Below are 18,490 nucleotides of genomic sequence, written 5' to 3'. Positions count from 1 at the left end.
ATGGAAGACCTTAATAAGAACCGAGCAAAAACAATAAGTCTCCAAACTTCGTTTGGGAGACTTAATTATTATTCAGATATACATATAGTATAATAGTTGTAAAACACAGAGACCTAGTGAATATTACACATGCAATTATCCAGATCATTGTTACCGTTCATCTAGATATCTATTTATATTCAATGCCTAAAAACATATATTATAATCATTCTGTAAGTTGATTGAATGTCATCATACATCCTAGGTAATTTGCACCCTTCCCTTGAAACCATTCCTCTTATCTCTAACCGAATTAAACACCTGCACATAAATAATATAAACGGGACTGCTGTTATCAGTACAAAAGAGATAAAAAAAAAAAAAAAAGACAGATGCCATTTTGTATAAAAGCACGTTACCTTCACGAAAACTGTGACATTTCTTGCTTACATTTATACCACAATGCTATTATTGGCATTATTTGCGACTGCTGTTGTTGCAGCTCCAAGCCCGATCTGCAAAGACGCCTTCCAAAAAGCTGGAATTTCAAGCAACTATAATGAAACCATAGCTCATGCTATTCACTCTATGACTGTGGAGGGTTTGCAGTTGTTTGATCCTTTGGCAACGGAACAGAACAGAGTTCCCACGGTGAACCAAGACCTATCGCAAGTACAGAAAGTTCTGCCTAACGCTCCGCATTTCCATACTTCCTCGAACTTTGCTACCCAGACGATGAACATCCTCGACAAAATACTGTCAACAGTAGGAAATTCTAAAGACGGACTTGGGGCCCATTGGTCCTCTGTCGAGAGAATAGCACACGTTTTTCATATGTGGGATCTGTGGGAGAAGGTAAGATTCGGACGCGTAGTAACTTCTTCCTAACACTGAATTCATTTGTATCCGATTTCTTCACAATTACTACATACTAAAGCAAGGTAATTTTAAAGAAATGAAAATATACCGTAAAGACGGCAGCGGATTAAAGGACACTACGCATGTTTCTAAACTTTTTCATTTTTCAGCAAAATTAATTCTTCTCATGCCTAAAACTACTTTAAATGTGTTTTAAATGAAATATTTTGCGTAGTTTTTGAGTTTGAAAGCGAAGAAATTCAAATCTTGTGATATGCATATTTACTTTCGCTATTTTACGCGCCATTATTTGTGACGTCATGCGCCCTCTGGTTTAAAAACATCTATTAGCCATTTCATAAACAGATTAGATTTAATCGACTAAAAACCAATTATCACATTGACGGCTTGTAAATAATATTGCATTAAGATGTTTTGTGCCGTGCTTGGGTGTACTAGTTGTCGGTAGAAAGGATTTAGACTGAGTATTTTTCAATTTTTCGAAGGAAGGTACAAGAAGAAAGATGTGGATAATTTTTTGTTGGAGCAAGAATTTTACCTTTAAGAACACACCCAGTCACCTTTTCAAAAACCGCGTGGACAGAGACCCTGATTAACTGCGATAAAATGGATATATCGAAGCTTGTAAGCACTACATAATTCTGTTCTGGTCTTCAAATTCAATACACACTCGGATCAACTGACCTTCACCTTGTCAGTAACAACATACCCAGTATAACGTCCTTCCAGTTTCTACCAAATGGTAGATTTGCAAACATTTCAAAGGGACAAAATAATTGAACTTTTAATTATATAAGTAATGGAATACTGTATTTCCTAACTTTAAATTGAATTATAAAATCATTTCCTCAATGAACTCGTAACATTTTTCAAGAGTGCATCAGTATAACGCCGTGCTCCCACTTCCTAACGACGTGCAGATCACAATTCAAAATAATAATAAGATTGCTTTATTAAAATAAAATAATATAATTTCCACTTTAAGGGCAGATGATACAAACAAATTTTTTCTTTCGAAGAGACTTTATATGATGTCATTCTTTTATAAAAGTGGATAATTAATTGAATTCTTTTCCCCTTTGACTTGGAGAGTGAAATATTTTCCATATTCCAAAAAAAAAGTACAAAACAATAGTTATCATGGTAAATTAGTTTATTCTTCATCTGTTTACATTTTTTATACCTCAAAAAATGGTTGTCAGGGAGAACAGAGTGTACTGATATTAGATTTACAACATAACATGTAAAATATTAATGCATTACAAATTTTAGACTTGGAAAATATCAATTGCTGCTTCAATAAAATTACATAGATGGACATTGCACCCTCAGTAAAGGTTTACAAATTAAAATAAACTTCATAATATGTTGACTTAATGTTTAAAGTGTAATATAAACTTTAAAATCATATACCATACGGGGTGAATTTTCTGAGTAGAAGCAAAATTGTAAATATCACATTGGCTGATTTTCTCAAGACAAAGAAGAGTTATCTCCCATAATATAAGAGTAAAATTTTACAACTTCTGAAAATAATTTACAATGGCATTTATGATTTTACTGTTTTTTTTTGGGGGGGGGGGTGTTTGGGGGGGGGGGGTCACTCTTGGTTTTCCTTTGCTATTCATCTCTGAAAAAAATAAAGAAATGCCTAATATAGGATCTCTTTGATGTGCCATTTTACATTAATTTCTGCATTATGTCACGTTTCCCAGTAGAAACAGGAGAAAGATAACTGCATGCTTCCTGCTGCATCTTATATATAGCAATAATCCAAGTCCATACCGTTTTTCGTCCTCACAATGTCTTATGCGTTGTTAAATCTAGTGGTCTACCACACGCAGCACAACCTTTTTCCAAATTGTCCACTAGAATTCCAAGTTCCACAACTCGTCTCCAACAAATCATCTTCTCATGCTCTTCTTCCGATTCCTCACTCTCTGATGCATCAGATGGATACGTTTCTTCATTTCCTAGGCATTCTTTTGAATTATCACCAGACGAACATTTTTTACTTGATTCATCCAACTTCTCCTCAATCACCACGTTGTTATTGGCATCAACATTCACTATCTTACGTCCAAGGGAATGCATAACCTTTCTTAGCATTCTGTAACCTTTGATGACGTTTTTTACTAATAATTTTTCCTGATTTTTTCCTGAATGATTCTGGCATCACAATTGTTTACATTGTTTACTGACCCCCTTTCCTGCTCTTACAACACAGAAGAGTTCCAAACAACTATAAATGAGAAAACCAAAACCAACCAAAGTATTTTTTTACCATGGGAACTCTTCAGTGCTAAAGGTAGAAAAATTTGTTTATATCATCTGTCCTTAAATTTTATTATTTTTACTGATTTGTGTGTGTTTCTTTTTCCCTCTTTCCGAAATGCACTCGGCCGTGATAGTAGCTTGGCCTAGGGTGTAGTTCAACTACCCGTAGATCTAGTAGTTGTCAACAATGTAACGTATTATAATTTGTCTAATCCAAAAATAAATAATAATTGCACCGTCTATTTTAGGGGGGGGGGGGGGTACAGCGCCAATTACAGATGTATGAAGGAATAACATTATCAAACAGTTTGTAGACAGCGACCCATATAAACATTATTTACTCGCAATATTGCCGATTTCATACACGCTTTTCTCCCTATATTTGGGTATTTACATTGCTATATGTATGCACTGGTGGCAAAAACATATAAAACTCGGAAAATTTGTCAACATCGATGTAAATGTTGCCCATGGTGAATAAATTAGGCCCCTAAAAGCTGAGTTTTTAATAATATCTCACACTACTTATACAATCCGAAGGGCGCATGTGACGTCACTGTACCACGTGACTACCTAGACTTTTTGAAATCGGGACTGTTAATTATAGCAATATTTTGGCGAACGAACTATTAGAATTAAATACTATAAGCATAAAGAAGGCAAAATGCATGTAATTTTGTATACTTTGAAAACATGAGATGTGTCCTTTAAGTTTAACCGTGCAAGCCCTAAAAGGCGATGAGGCCCAATCGGGTCTAAGATGGAGCCCAGATGACCATAGCCTCTCTAAACTCGAAAATTTATTTTGACAAGAGTTTCGAGTTGTGTCTACTAAATAAAATACAATATATCCGATATACTTCGGTTGAACTCAGTGAATTGAAATTATTTTTCTTTTTGTGGGAATGATGAACAATAATTAGTGGGACGTGGCTATAAGGTGAAATCAGGTACTACGTGTTCGAATTGTAATCATTCTGGCGTTTCAGTTCTACAAGCGAAAGTCGCTCCCTTAGTGCGCTCTCATCTAGCATGTAGTCCAACATACTGTATGACCGTCAATAGCTGATTTATAAACAGAGTTAAAGTCTCAAAAACAAGACATTAGAAACTTATTAATAACAAAGTTCCTAGCTGAATTTGTGTGAAGACATTTTTCAGCTTCTTCGAAATTGAAAATACACGTGTATTCAAAAGATAAATTGAAATTCTTGGGAGTATAAAAGACGTAAAATTCGGTTTAATTTCCACTCCAAATTACAAGAAACTATATTCTATTAACTGGGGACACCGGGCTATTGATAATGGTAAATCAGATTACGCCAAAGACTAGGTCGGTGAAAAATTCAAAAATATGAATGAGCACATAAGAATTGCAGATTTTTCCTTAGGAGGTTGAAAACTGTTAATCAGTATGCGTCCAATCCCATTGCAAGTGATTCTACATTCTCTCGTCAGAGGGCGCGCTATGCAAGCTTCACTTACACCTCTGTGAACGCCTGGAAATATGGTTCCTGTATCACGTGACAATTTAACTACGATATAAACAACAGAAATACAGTAATGCAATGTGGCAAGCTCCCCGCCGCCAGGGGACCAGGGTCATCCGCCACCTTTCCGCAGCATACCAAGAATCACAAGGCTCCCCGGACAATCTACTTTAAATCTTCATCATCAAAGTGGCATAGGCAAGGTTTACTTAATCAACGTGATCTAATTGAAACAAATGCAGTCTCCATCAATCGTCTACTTTAAGGTTGATCGATCCTCATGTGATGTCATAGATTTTTGCAAAATCTTTATTTTATTAAATTTTGCGCATGATTGAAATATATCTTTCAGAGGAATTTTATTCACTGAATAAAATAAAAAATTTGGTAAACTTTTGATACTGAAAAAGTTTTTATTTTCCATAGATAATCAATTATTTATAATTCTAAAAATGTTGTCAAGGGCAATAACTCCTATGATGGAATTTCCTCTACTGCATGTCTATGACACAATGATTTTACAAATATCCACAATTGATTTTTATATACCTATGAATTATCAGATTTCTTAAACTGTTGACATTTAAAATTTGTCATTTCAACAAGTTTTTTTTTAATTTTCATCATTCTGTTTAACGAAAATGTGCGATTTTTTAATGTTGACATATGCTTCTGTTTTTGTATGTCTGACATCTTTAAAAGGGTGGCAACATACACATTTTCTTTGGTTATTGGTTAGATTAAACAATATTGAGTGGAAATTAATACAGTTTTTCCACTTTTAACCATTAATATTGATAAGTCACATGAGGGTCGACCCACCTTAATCTTATGTCCAAATGAAACCGGAATTTGTTGAAGTTGTTCAAGAATCTTGTACAAAGGCGTTAACAGATGTGTAGGTGAATCTGGCGTAACTCGCCCTATAGTGAGAGAATATGGATTACGACTACAAGGCCGAGAATCGGGCTATATTACAAAACGGAAGATGTACAGCCGCACAAACAAGGATAGTTAACTTCCTGCCAAACCTATAGCAACCGCTTCCAATCCGCGTTGTGAGTATGTGATAGCCGATTTGGTACCTGTTCTCTTACTCTCATCGTGTGGCAACAGCAGTCCAGTCTCTTTCGTTATGAGGGTGTTTCTCGGGGACTTTAGCCCCTTACATTTTACACGAGTTGATTGCAATTAGGACATGGGATTTGGTCATTTAAAAGAACATGAATTGTGCTTGAAAAGCTAAAATTTCTATATGCATGTATATTAAGTAGATCTGTAATGAAAATTCCAGTTTGTTCAAACCATGTACTTGGAGCTATAAGACTACAATAGGAGAGACATTTACAGGAAAACTCCACCTCTGCTCGAATCACAAGGAGAATCAGGAGTATGTTTGCACATTGATTTGAAATTTCTTCGTCCAACCATATAAAATCTGATTGTAGAGTGCATGAGATTTCCCAGGGGGTGAAGTTCTGCTATGGAGCCAGAAAAAGCCCCCCCCCCCCCCCCCTTAGGAAGTTTCACTTGTAGTCAGACTTCTGAAGGGAGGTTTAGTGTACAACTAGTCATAGAATGAGACGTCCCGTATGGTGATTCACTCCCCCCTTTAAAGTCTAGCTTTAAAGTGCGTCCCCCCCCCCCCCCCCCGCGGTATGTTCTTCTCTGGATTACATACATGCATACATACATACATAAGATACCAAGGATAACCCATGAAAGCTTATTTCCAATGGGGTCCTTTTGATGCACGGATGTTTGCGCTAGGGGGTCATTTATGTGGGAGGAAACCGGAGTACCCGGAGGAAACCCACGTGTCCGAGCGGGCGACCGTCATACCCTCTCACATACAACCACTGCCGATCACGGGGATCGAACTCGGGTAGCAGCCGTGAGAAGCGAAAACGCTACCTCTGCGCTACCCGGACAAATAGGAGATGTACAGAAGAAACCAATAATAACATTGAAGAAAAAATTAATTACTAAGATTCAAAACCATCATTTTAAAAAGCAAAATGTTTACAAACTGCCAAACGGGAAGATGCCTGTTGGCTCTGTAATTTAAACTGATAAAGTTCATTATCATTTTCGTCAAACTCAAGGCAAACAACAGTCTGAACATTATTCGACGCTATTTTGTCCCTCATCCAGGTAAAAATAATAAGTACATGCCGAGCCTGATGTATATTACTGAAGAAGTTTGTAATAAACGTATCAAACCGAAAATCGAGGCAATGAATCGAACATTGAATCGAGCGTTTATATTGAACATTATCGATATTTCTGTGAATCGTTTCAGTCCTAGATCAAGACAGCCATCTGGGAAAGTCATCTCGATTCCATATTTCCAAAGTAGAAGGAACTATGTATAGAACATATACCTTTCTCCATAGTGAGGCCCCTGGAATATTCAAGTTCTTCCGCCTCTTCATCGTCGGAAACCTACGGTCCGTCGCTCTCCGTTTACCTACCGTGGAACACAACGCCAGTATTTTTGCTGGAAGGTGTGTCTCGGCTTCTGTATGAGATTGGTCGCGATATTCATGCAACCACTGATGAAAAAGTCCCTTATTTCCAGTCCTCGAGAGCATAGAAAAAACATGCTTCCGAAGCGAAGATTTTGACTACGTTTAAGTTGGACAAGTTACAAAACTTTCAGCGAGATGCTTTATCTGCATTATTGAAGTGGAGGGTGTATTTGTGTCTATAAAGACAGGGGTGGAAAAAGCCTGTGTTACCCAGCGTTTACTAATGCGTAGTAATGTTTTGCAGTTATATATAACACACTTATGATTTAAATCACGTAATATCAAATAATCCCCAAAACAATATAGCACACTGTAGTAAATTACATCAGGTATTTTTGTTAATTTATTAAGCATGATAACAGGTTTTTCGTTATGTTACTAAGCATAACAGGTATTTTCGTTATGTTATTAAGCATAACATGTATTTTTGTTATGTTACTAAGCATTACACGTATTTTCGTTATGTTACTAAGTATGATAACAGGTATTTTCGTAATGTTACAGTGAAACTTCTCCAAACCGGTTCTCTCTGAATATCGGTGGGCGGTAAATCTAGTACTCCCGATGCTTCAGGATTGCGATGTTTTATAGATAATATTAAAACCGGCAAACAGAATTACTTCATACTTCTCGGGAACAATCTTTATGTCCAAATTGATTCACACAATTAAAAAAAACCCAATAATAATAAGTATAAATTCTTAAACTTAAATGTCGCCTACTCAAAAGCGGTAAATGGGAAAAGAGTACCAATTCATTTCCCATAGACCTCAATGTTAACCTTTGGCCCTCTCACTAATTAACTATATCGATTTTAAACAAATGACCGCAAACATTTCAAAGTTCATTCCAAGTGTTGATAAAAAATGACAAAAATTATATAGGGTCCCGTGCCTTTTATAGGCCATATTTGTACTTTTTTTACAACACATAGCAATCTGCAGTAAATTACACACTTCATTTTAAGCACACCCCTACCATGGTAATTTCCTCAGTCATTTCTCGATTTTGTGCGATAATTTTTCATCCTGACAATTAATTTGAACCTCTATAATATTTCTTTCAATTCCAAATAATTTCACTCTTGATATTAGCCAATCACGCAACACCTAGACATTTATACCTTCGCTCAATCTTGGGTAAACTCTTTCCGGGTTACGCATACGGGGGTCTGGTACTCTCATTCCTATACTAGTACTGTGTTGTAAATACAAAAACCGAAAACGGACACCGATACAGGTACGGTTAACATACATTGAGATATAACACAATATGATCCAAAGAAAAATACCATCAAAATGGAAACAAATTACTTTTAAAAATCTATAAAATTTCTGAATTTAATTACACATTTGTTACTAATTGTCTTGAAGAAATGCTCCATTTTACATATTGCCCGATTTGTTATGATTTTTTAGTCAAACGTACTAAATTATGTGTTCTGTTTTGTTTCAATGTACGTTTATTTTTCGCAAAAAATAATTCTATTTAAGAATAAAAATAAAATAAAAGATACGGTATTTAATTTTTTTATGATAATAGAAAATATTCAAAATGTATGTGATTTTGTTGATATATGATTTTTAACAATAAAACAAATTCTGAGCTTTAATATATGTACATTTTCATCATTAGAAAATCAAGATAAATTGTTTTCTTTTTGTAAAATTGGTCCTTCAAATTTCTTATTAGATATTGTTTTGCTGGGGAAGAAAGAAAATTCAAACCCGATTTTAGAAAATATACTAAAAATATATGATTTTAAATACAAATATATAATTTTTTTTTAAATTGTTCATAGATTTTGTCTTGAATAATAGAACACCCGCTTGGAATTTCGAAATACCATTTTTTTTTTTTTTATTGATATGCCCCCATTAACACCCCCACCCACCCCCCAGGAAATTTTAATTCACACCTAGACTTTTTCTGTTCAAAATTTAAAGGCAATGCAACTTGCCGCGCGTTAAATGGTAATTAAACTAATTTGCTATGCAAAGGTTTTCACGTTCATCCGAAGTGAAAAATTGGTTATAAACCACTTTTGAGTAGGCGACATTTCAAGTTTAAGAATTTATATATATTATTATTGGGTTTTTTTTTATTGCGTGGATCAATTTGGACATAAAGATTGTTCCCGATAAGAATGAAGTTGCTCTGTTCGTCGGTTTTGATATCTATAAATCATCGATCGCAAACCAGGACCACCGGGAGTCGGGAGTACTAGATTTACCGCCCACCCTGAATATCGACCGATTTTCAAAGTCCCGGTGTAACCGTGGTGGCTGTCGCTGGTGACCAGGGTCGCTCTTAATAGAATATATAGGGAAAAGAACTACTCAAATCACCGGGTTTTGTGCATGCGTGGTGTTTAACTCGAAGCGGTGCCCCATCGGTTTTAAATCCATAGTAATAATAAACCCCCTTCTCAGTTTTCTGTTTCGTATGCACATCATAACTTGAAAGATACAAATTAACTTGTATTATCAAACTCCAAAATCGATATTTTAATGCATAAGATTATGTCTAAGATATCTAATAACAAATAAACAACTTGAAAACAATGGCTTTTTATTCAAAGCATATTTACAATAGTGTTATCTCCATAACAATTCCTATGTTTATATTTCAATCACATGATAGCAGGTGTGAACAAGGCACAGCTAGACGTCTTAAGCTTGGATTAACGTGCAGGTGTAAACAATTACCTGTAAATAAAATAACACCAGGTTATTCTACCGTGACCAACCTTCGTAATCGTATAATTACAAGTACCATTCGCCCAACTTACGAACAATACGTAGGCACATATTCAACATTGTTTTATTATTCATTTATTTATTTTGCATAGTATTTTTCTTCTCTCACCCTCTTTTATTTCAAATATATTTTCTGATTATCTGAATTCAAATTATCTCCGATATGCGAACTACTACAAATACAACGATATCAGGCCTCAGCCTTTCGCAGCTTTTTGTGCGCCGTAAATCGAAGGTTTTTATTAGGGGTGGAACTGTAGCTCTCTGTTCCGTCAAAATATTTTTTCAGAGAGCTACAGTTCTGCAGCTATAGTTGATAAAGAACAAATCCATGGCTGTTAATGATGATAATCAAAAGATAAATTAATTTTCTTGTATTCCATAGACTTAGAATTCCTAAGAAATATTCAAATTTCAAATTTACTACTATACTCCTTAAAAATGCCAAAACAAATTTGTTAATGACATAAGCGATGGACGTAAACAGAGTTTTTATAGGTAAGAGGAATTCCAATAATAGGCCTCTGTGTTTTCTTTATGTATCCTGTTATAGATTTTCAGTTTGAAATTATAGATTATTACAGCGAGAATATTTCTCGTACTAATTACCTGTAGGTACAAGCGGAACTATAATTTGATCTCCATCGATAATTGATCATAGACCACCAAAGTGAACGGTACCTACTTTGTGAAAATTGAGATAAAATGTCTCCAATTGTTATTTGGTAAACCGGCCACCCCTCTAAACCGGCCGGTTTTGAGAAATTTCACCGTATATATATATATATATATAAAATCGCAGAATATATATATATAGAATAGAATAGAATATGATTTATTTCCAAATTAGAGCCCTCTCGGGCATACAGCATATATATATATATATATATATATATACTGCGATTTTATTATCGACTTTCATAGAAAGGAATCTTCAAAATTAATTGAGATCATGTACTATTCAAACTTGAAATTATACTGTATAGTGGGTGAACACAGCCAATAAATCAAGTTGCTATTATTCAAAATGACATTCACTACTCAGTTCATGCAATATATTATAAACCTGCAATCGGGGGTCCAATGGGATAGAGAAAGACTGGCGCCAGGAGAATGATCACTTCCAAACTAAACTCCTCAGTGTGGGAGGTTGACATCCCACTCTAAAGCCAGATTTCCGTCCCACTTTCGATGCAGACTTGGGAGTGTGGTTAGTTCTGGGGTGAATCTTCCACCATGAAGAAACGCACATTTAGACGCAGAGTCAAATCTTTGGTGGGTTTTGCATCAGAGATTGATTTTGATGAGGTGGGGGTGGGGGCTCTATTATAGAGATTGATTTTGATGAGGTGGGGGTGGGGGCTCTATTATAGAGATTGATTTTGATGAGGTGGGGTGGGGGCTTTATTTTGATGAGGTGGGGTGGAGGCTCTATTTTGATGAGGTGGGGTGGGGACTCTATTTTGATGGGGGGGGGGGGCACTATAATAAAGATTGATTTTGATGAGGTGGGGGTGGAGGCTCTATAATAGACTTTCACTCTTAGAGTCAGATTTCCGGGGAAGTCTCACTCGAGAGCTAGACTTTTAATAGGAGTTGAACAAAGTCGAAGTTGTTCTTCTCAAGAAAGGAGTTCACAAAATCAATTACTAAATCAGGTTTCTGTTTTGTTTGTTATTTTATGTACCATCAGAGAATTTTTCACCAGCTACATTTTGACCAATGCATGGTGCTCAAAAATAAAATTTTCACATGGCTGTGTAGCAGCAAGGGTTCTTTATTGTACCAACACCTACCTTGACAGAGGAATCTGCTTATAAAGTCCCATGAAAGTCATATCTGAAAGACCCATGACTTTCGCATCTAACACCTGGCTCTTGGCAAAGGAACAGTCACTACATTTTAGATGTCATGACAAGAATTTTGAAAGATCCTTAAAAATACCAACTTGTTGGGTCTAGTACAAAATTAATAATTTAATGGCATAAACACAATCACATTAACTGGCAGAGGTCCAATATATATATAAAATACAATAAAGACAGTTTAACCCAATTCTGTGAAGTGTATATGTTGGTATTTGAGAGACCAGATAAATCCTCACTGAAATCTTAAAGACAAATTATGTATGATTCCTGACGTTACTGTGTTCATGTATCTTCTTAGATTTATGAGACATCATGGCCGGAAGTTCTGATGACCCCTCCTGAACCAACTACATGTGTATGCCTGAAGGACACCCGAGCTAATGGTATAAAGGCAGCTGTGGAATGGGTGGCCAAACACTACGAGACAGGGACCCCGATTACACTGCTGAATCGACCAATTCCTAAACTGACCGATGCCCAGTCCTGGTCTGTGTGGAAACAGCGCCTCTTGCACTACTACACTCCTGAAGCACTTCACGACGCTGCGATCTACCTTTACTGTGTCACACATCACTAAAACTAAACACAGATAATAAACCTACAGCACCAAGGAAACAAGTGTCTTTCTTTCACATTTCAACAAAATAGTTTCAAACAATTTTTTCCATTTCCCCATTTCTTTCCAGTTTTCAAACCAGTTGTTGATGTGTTTTTCCAACATAATGAGACAATCAGGATAGCTGAATGAGTATACAACATCTGTCTGTCTGTCACTCCTTCTGCCAACAACTTCCACGTGTTGGACAACTTGTGAATTCCCCATGCTCTTAAGACTGTCTGAGTCAAACCAGTACACTACAGGGTATCCAATGAGAACTCCAAACACAGACGACAAATTTACGTCTGTTTCTGTCTTACTTACAGCATTTTCGCTCACTAAAGAAAAGCAGAGGGCTTTGACATTATTCAAGGCATCATTCATATCTAAAATCTTTGGTGTTTTTATATTGGATGAAATATCTACAAATTTCACCAATTTGTCTAATTCACTATGCCTATTGAGAAACTCCTCTGAATTGACAACAACATAGTCCATTCCTATTTCCAAAGCTTTAAGATGGCACTGAATATAATTATGATTCTTTAAATCCGTTATCAGATTAACTAAAGGCTGTAATGAGCTCACTCCAAAGTCCAATAAATAGGCTGTTTTTAGTCCTAAATCCACAAACTCGATGTTTGATTTAATTTCACGTACTCTGTGCTTTAGTGTACATCCTAGATGTGCGTGTATCAAATTCTTCCAACCAGCCATGTCATCCATGTCTTGAAAATCTTTACTGAAAAAATATAATAGTATATTGATATGGGATGCTAAATATATATATAATTCAGGCACCAAGCAAAGCTCAGAGGGGCCTTTGGCACATTTGCTAAGCAAGGCTCTAAAGCTAACACGTATGTTAAAAAAAAGAATGACGAAATCAGCAAAAGAATAGAGATAATCTCTACATACGTTCACTGAAAATTTTGAGATCCATATGGACACTCCCATTTTTTTAATCATTAGTTGCTTCAACAGTTATTTGTGTTTTAAATTTGAATACCAAAAATACAAGTCCCTGACGTGCAATTTGTAATTCAAACACTCAATTTGTTAAAAATAATGGTATAATCATTATTATAACAGATTTTAGCAAATCATCAAATAGAAAAACAGCAATACTGCTAAACAGATGAGTGAGTTCATGAGTTTCTTTAAATAAAAATATACAATATATTTACGCTGACTTTTTTCCCCAATTTAAATTTCTTAGTTAATTTTTGTTTATTTTAGCTGTCTTTTAAATTGCAAACGGGATGTATTGTTGTTGTTGTCTATAATTTTTTCATCTGAAAGAAAAACAAGAGACCTATGGGCAACATCGCTTACCTGAGTCACCTGTTCAACTGTCATGATTTGTTAAAAAGATTTTTTATCAATCTTTATTCCCTGGGATAAAATTTTTTGACCCCATATTGTGGCCCCAAAGGATCGCAATATAACTGAAATGAATTCACATCACAGAGATAACTCGACGAATCTCGCTGAGATTAGACTGACACCTTCACTGAATCTCGGAGCAGTCGTTCATAATTCATGTCTAGAATCTAGCAATTGCACTTAGGTGACACTGCTGTTCGCCTCAAATTAGTGATAGAGGATGAAGCCCTCGCACGACCCAAAGCCCAAAGGGCCGTGAGAGCGGAGTTGTCCCCATAGGTAACACGTATATATACATGTTTGAGAGGAAAATATAGAAAACTAATGAAGAATTAAACCATACCTATGGAACTTGAAAATTTTGGTCCAAATGGTGTAGATTCGAATGCGAGCACATGGACATGTATTTCTCCATATTGAATCTCGTGTACTCAACTTCATGTCGTTCTGAGATGTTACATAAAATCCATAAAAGCATGTAAATCTTATTTTCTTAACCATATATAATCACTCCTCAATTAACACAATTGTACCATGTCTCCTATGTTTTTTAATTTGCTAAACACCGAAATTGAGGTCCAATCCGGCACGTTTATCGTAGAAACGACCATAGTCCAATCATGCACATTAGCAAATGTTCAAGTCAAGATATTTATCTAACCAAGGCAATTTATGGGACAAATAGCATACACTGGTTCAAGTTTTTATCAAAAGATATGTGCAGAGTCTATTTTACCGAAATTATCTTTCTTAAAATGCATGAAAACATGATTAGAAACATCTTCGCCCGCTTCGAATTCTATCGAGGCAACATCGCCAACTTTGATCAATGAATTTAGAGTTATATGTGTACATGAGTAAGAATTCCAACACCCAATCAATTTAATGATGCCTCCCTGGCCAGGCAGTGTTTTAAATTCATGAATTCGTCGTCTAATAAGTTGGTAAAATGGAGAGTTTTAAGAGCCTACCTTTGTTTGGAAATGCCGTCTTCCATCTTGTTTTGTCCAATCCTGCACACGATCATGACAGTGTATACAGGATGTCGAAAATTTGGGCCGGCGTTTCATAAAAAGGTGTGAACGTTTGCAGGGAAGTCTGATAAATAATGTATTTGGATAAGGTTTGCTTTTGATTTATATTTCACATTATGTAGGTATTTGCAGACGAATTGTGGAATCTTATCATGTTTGTGAAATAAAGTGAGAAATTGAATACTGACTTTTAAAAGACACAGAAATACAGAATTGATATGTACAAAGAAGTTGCTATAAATTAATGATCTTATATGTGATGAAAATTATCCATAAATTATATATAACCAATTAAAAAAACCTCCCAAAGCTTCAATTTGAATTAACTGCCGGGAACAACATTATGATTGGCTAACATGGACGCCAATGGCGCCAATAAATGCAGTCTGAAATACAAGATATAAAATTAGCCATAGCCATAGCTCATTCAATTCTCCTTCAATATGAATAACACTTTGGATATATGTATTTACAGACATGAACTATCATAATAGAGGTGTTTTTTGATAATAGCGAGCGTAGCGAGCCAGCGCGGAGCGCTGGCTTGTACTGCGAGCTCTAATGACTAGAGCGCGGAAAATAATCCGAGCTAAATCTCAACCTCTAACAAGAATTTTTTTTTGACGCCAATCCCAGAAGTCCCTTGTACAAAATGGCGGATGGTTCGATTCGTAAAATAATAATTAAAAAAATCTTTGAAGTATTACAAACCTTACTTATTTGAAAGGAAAGGATGACAATCATATTTTCCCCCCTTTCTTTTTCTTTTTAAAATATTGTCTAAAGAAATGTAAACAGTCACGTCACAACTACCAGGCTACGTCACAACATGCTCGTTGCATTTCCCGCTAAACTGGTTCCTACATTGGCGAGAAGAGCAAGACAGTAATCCTACGTATTGACAGTGAACCAGATCAGTTTTTTTTGTTTTCTGTAGCCAAGTGACAAGACTTTTGTCCGTTTCTTTAATTTATTGTGCCAAAAGGCAGCAGTGATCTGTATAACAGCAAAGGTTCTTAATAGTATAACATGGTATAAAGAAAAAGGCAAAGTAGCGGTGTGGTCTATGCTGCAGCGTAAAGTAAGAATGACGTCAGTCCTCGTCTGCACTATATCTACATCCGAAAAATACCAAAACAATCACGTTCTGACAAAATTGGAAATTAATATAAAAATAATCAATTTGCACTTGTCTACATTTCAATATAATTTTTTTTGAAAATGTATTCAGATATGCTGCGCTCGCCCCAACGGTCACACCGTAATCATATTACATTGGTGTTTTCGGTACTTTTGTTGGTGTTTTCGGAGCCAACACGTATATACATGTTTAAGGTGGGTCCTTAGTCCTGGATTTTTGGGGTTTAGGTAGCATTTTTTTGTTTGGAATCAATAGATTAACATTCAGAGTAATGAGAAAAGGCAAATTAGTTAAGGATTTCCATATTTATTTTCATTACAGACACTACTGAAGTAGTGTACCCCTATGTAGATTTTTATGAAATTCATTGGAAACATTTTTTTTGGTTTTTATTTTAAAATAACAACAGATAAATGCAATTTAAATTATTTTTTTTGGTTTTTATTTTAAAATAACAACAGATAACTAATTTAAATTGCATTTATTTATCAGGAAACATGTCAATAACTAAAACACATGTCATTTTCAATATGTTCATCAAGTTTTAGTATAATAAGTGCAAAATTATTGAATTAAACTTATTCTCCAAAATGTTAAAAAACAAACAAATATAGACACAATTTCCTTATAGCATGGTTTACATATAATTTTTTCTGTTTATATTAGTAGATGTACATCTGTTATAGTTATTTATGGGGGAAAATCCATACCTTTCCTTAATAATTTCAAATCTATAGCTTCCAGAGTATGTATACCCCCATAAAAAAACCTAAGTCTGGCACCATACAGCTGAGCTATTCAAAACCACTCATGGATTAAAATTTTATGTAATTTCATGAAAAGACACAGATAATAATTCCTTATCACCTTGGTAATATGTTTGTGAAAAATATAGGAAATCTATCGCATAATGGACTTGATAAATAATTTAATGAAAACAGAGTTATTGTCCTTGGATTCAATATTTTGAAACACATAATTGACTATTCAAATCTAACTAAGACTTTTTAAATATTTTATGGCTAACAATTTTTTTTTACAATAACTATTGAAAAAGACTCCAACAAAATTTATGTTCCAGTCATTAAATTATTGACTTTGCAAAATCTTATGACGTCACAGGAGTGTGGAACTATGTTAAAAGGAAAATATAGGAAAATAATGAAAAATTAAACCATACCTATGGAACTTGAAAAGTTTGGTCCCAATGGCGTCGATTCGAATACTATCGCGTGGACATGTATTTCTCCATTTTGAATCTCGTATACACAAATTCACGTCGTTGTGAGATGTTGCATAAAATCCGTAAAAGCATGTAAATCTTATTTTTTTAATCATATAGGCCCTAAAATCGCTCCTGGTCTCGAGTAACGCAAAGTTGTAACTTGTCTCCTCCTATGTTTATGAATTTGCTAAACACCGACGCTGAATATGACGTCACAATGCACTGTTTACATCAGTTGCATATAGTTTCCCGCGTTCAATGAGTAGGCGGATCAACTTGAAATGTCTAAAGTTAGAATACTTTGATTGACCTCTGTCCTAACACGTTAAGTGCTACCTTCGAGATATTTTTTGTCCTGTTATGGATCTACATACTAATGCTAATACTTTTTGCTTCGCCCTCAAACACGGTCACGCCGTAAAGCATATTAATTTTGCAATTGCTTACCACTACTTGTGGTGGATCTGTGCAAACTTGGTCCACTCTTTTTAAGTTTGCACATATCACTGGTAGATTCTACGGTGTTCAGTACTCAGAAGTCACAATTCTCTTTAAAAACACCAAAACATCTCAGTCTCCCGGCCTCTACGAGTGACTGTTGTGGGTTCACTTCAGGTCTTCAGAAAGTTCAGTGTTGAGGTCCCTGATACAACCGGAAATACATTGTCGCCATCTAATATTACAAATAGGTTAAAGGATGCACAGACTGTTTCCGAGGGTAAGCGGTAAATGTAGTACGACCGAAAGCCGAAAGTCCCGGATAACGATTTTTTCGAGATTTCTCTCTTAATGCTGCATGTAAGAACACAAAATTTGCAGAGGTTACTGTTTGTAACTTAGGTACATAAAAACTATAAAGTTTTTCTGAGAATTTTTCTACAAAAGTACCAAACCAGAGTTTTTACCTCCCAAAAAGCGGTAAATCTAGTACGTTTTATAAATGTCGGAACCCAAACAAGGTCGGGGATTTAGGTATGCATTAATTCTTACATGCATGCATACGGACAAACTGAAATTCACTATCCATAATTCAGTGCATGTACATATCTAAATACTATACATGATGGTTTTGTATGTATATGTGTAAACACCACATCACTGAAGTGAACATAAAATGCTTGTAAAATTGTGAAATGAATATTAAGTTAGTGAGTGATTTGTTTATAGGAAGACATTTTTTTTTAAATTATAGATGAAAGCCCGTGTTATCTTCTTAAACTGTATTTGATTTTTTAAGAATGCATTATTGTTTTTCTATTTCTCAAATATTTTTAGATACACCGCTTATTTTTCAATACACTGTCTTATTTTCCCCATACCTTT

General features: G+C 35.2%; 2 protein-coding genes across 10 annotated transcripts; one reads left to right on the top strand and one right to left on the bottom strand.

The window, feature by feature from the left end:
- The first annotated feature begins 307 nt into the window (after positions 1–307).
- Positions 308–12,398, top strand: LOC125653350 (uncharacterized). Its single transcript, XM_048882798.2, has 2 exons — positions 308–834; positions 12,082–12,398. The coding sequence occupies exons 1-2, from the start codon at positions 442–444 to the stop codon at positions 12,358–12,360; spliced, it is 672 nt and encodes a 223-aa protein (XP_048738755.1). The 5' UTR covers positions 308–441; the 3' UTR covers positions 12,361–12,398.
- LOC125653341 (UPF0739 protein C1orf74 homolog) lies at positions 9,708–17,874 on the bottom strand. 9 transcript variants are annotated; one of them, XM_048882778.2, is made up of 4 exons: positions 17,615–17,870; positions 14,739–15,187; positions 14,111–14,214; positions 11,872–13,123 (listed from the first exon to the last, which is right to left on the bottom strand). In XM_048882778.2, exons 2-4 carry the CDS (start codon positions 14,835–14,837, stop codon positions 12,382–12,384), a joined length of 945 nt encoding a protein of 314 aa, XP_048738735.2. In that variant the 5' UTR covers positions 14,838–15,187; positions 17,615–17,870; the 3' UTR covers positions 11,872–12,381. The 9 variants fall into 9 exon arrangements, 8 of the variants coding, with proteins under 8 accessions (XP_048738735.2, XP_048738737.2, XP_056000772.1 ...); XM_048882780.2 differs by having other exon boundaries at positions 14,739–14,865; XM_056144797.1 differs by lacking the exon at positions 17,615–17,870 and adding an exon at positions 17,123–17,242.
- Between the last annotated feature and the right edge of the window lie 616 nt (positions 17,875–18,490).

This window comes from Ostrea edulis, chromosome 7 (genome assembly GCF_947568905.1).
Source record: "Ostrea edulis chromosome 7, xbOstEdul1.1, whole genome shotgun sequence".
In the NCBI taxonomy this organism is placed as follows: Eukaryota; Metazoa; Mollusca; class Bivalvia; order Ostreida; family Ostreidae; genus Ostrea; species Ostrea edulis.
The sequence above is the reverse complement of the archived record's forward strand: the minus strand, read 5'-3'. Positions and strand labels throughout refer to the sequence as shown.

Coding starts and splice junctions, on each gene's coding strand:
- LOC125653350 (XM_048882798.2), top strand. CDS start 442: ATGCTATTATTGGCATTATTTGCGACTGCTGTTGTTGCAGCTCCAAGC. Junction 835..12,081: donor TGTGGGATCTGTGGGAGAAG/GTAAGATTCGGA, acceptor GTATCTTCTTAG/ATTTATGAGACATCATGGCC.
- LOC125653341 (XM_048882778.2), bottom strand. CDS start 14,837: ATGAAACGCCGGCCCAAATTTTCGACATCCTGTATACACTGTCATGAT. Junction 14,215..14,738: donor GACGGCATTTCCAAACAAAG/GTAGGCTCTTAA, acceptor GTAACATCTCAG/AACGACATGAAGTTGAGTAC. Junction 13,124..14,110: donor AAAATTTTCAAGTTCCATAG/GTATGGTTTAAT, acceptor ATATTTTTTCAG/TAAAGATTTTCAAGACATGG.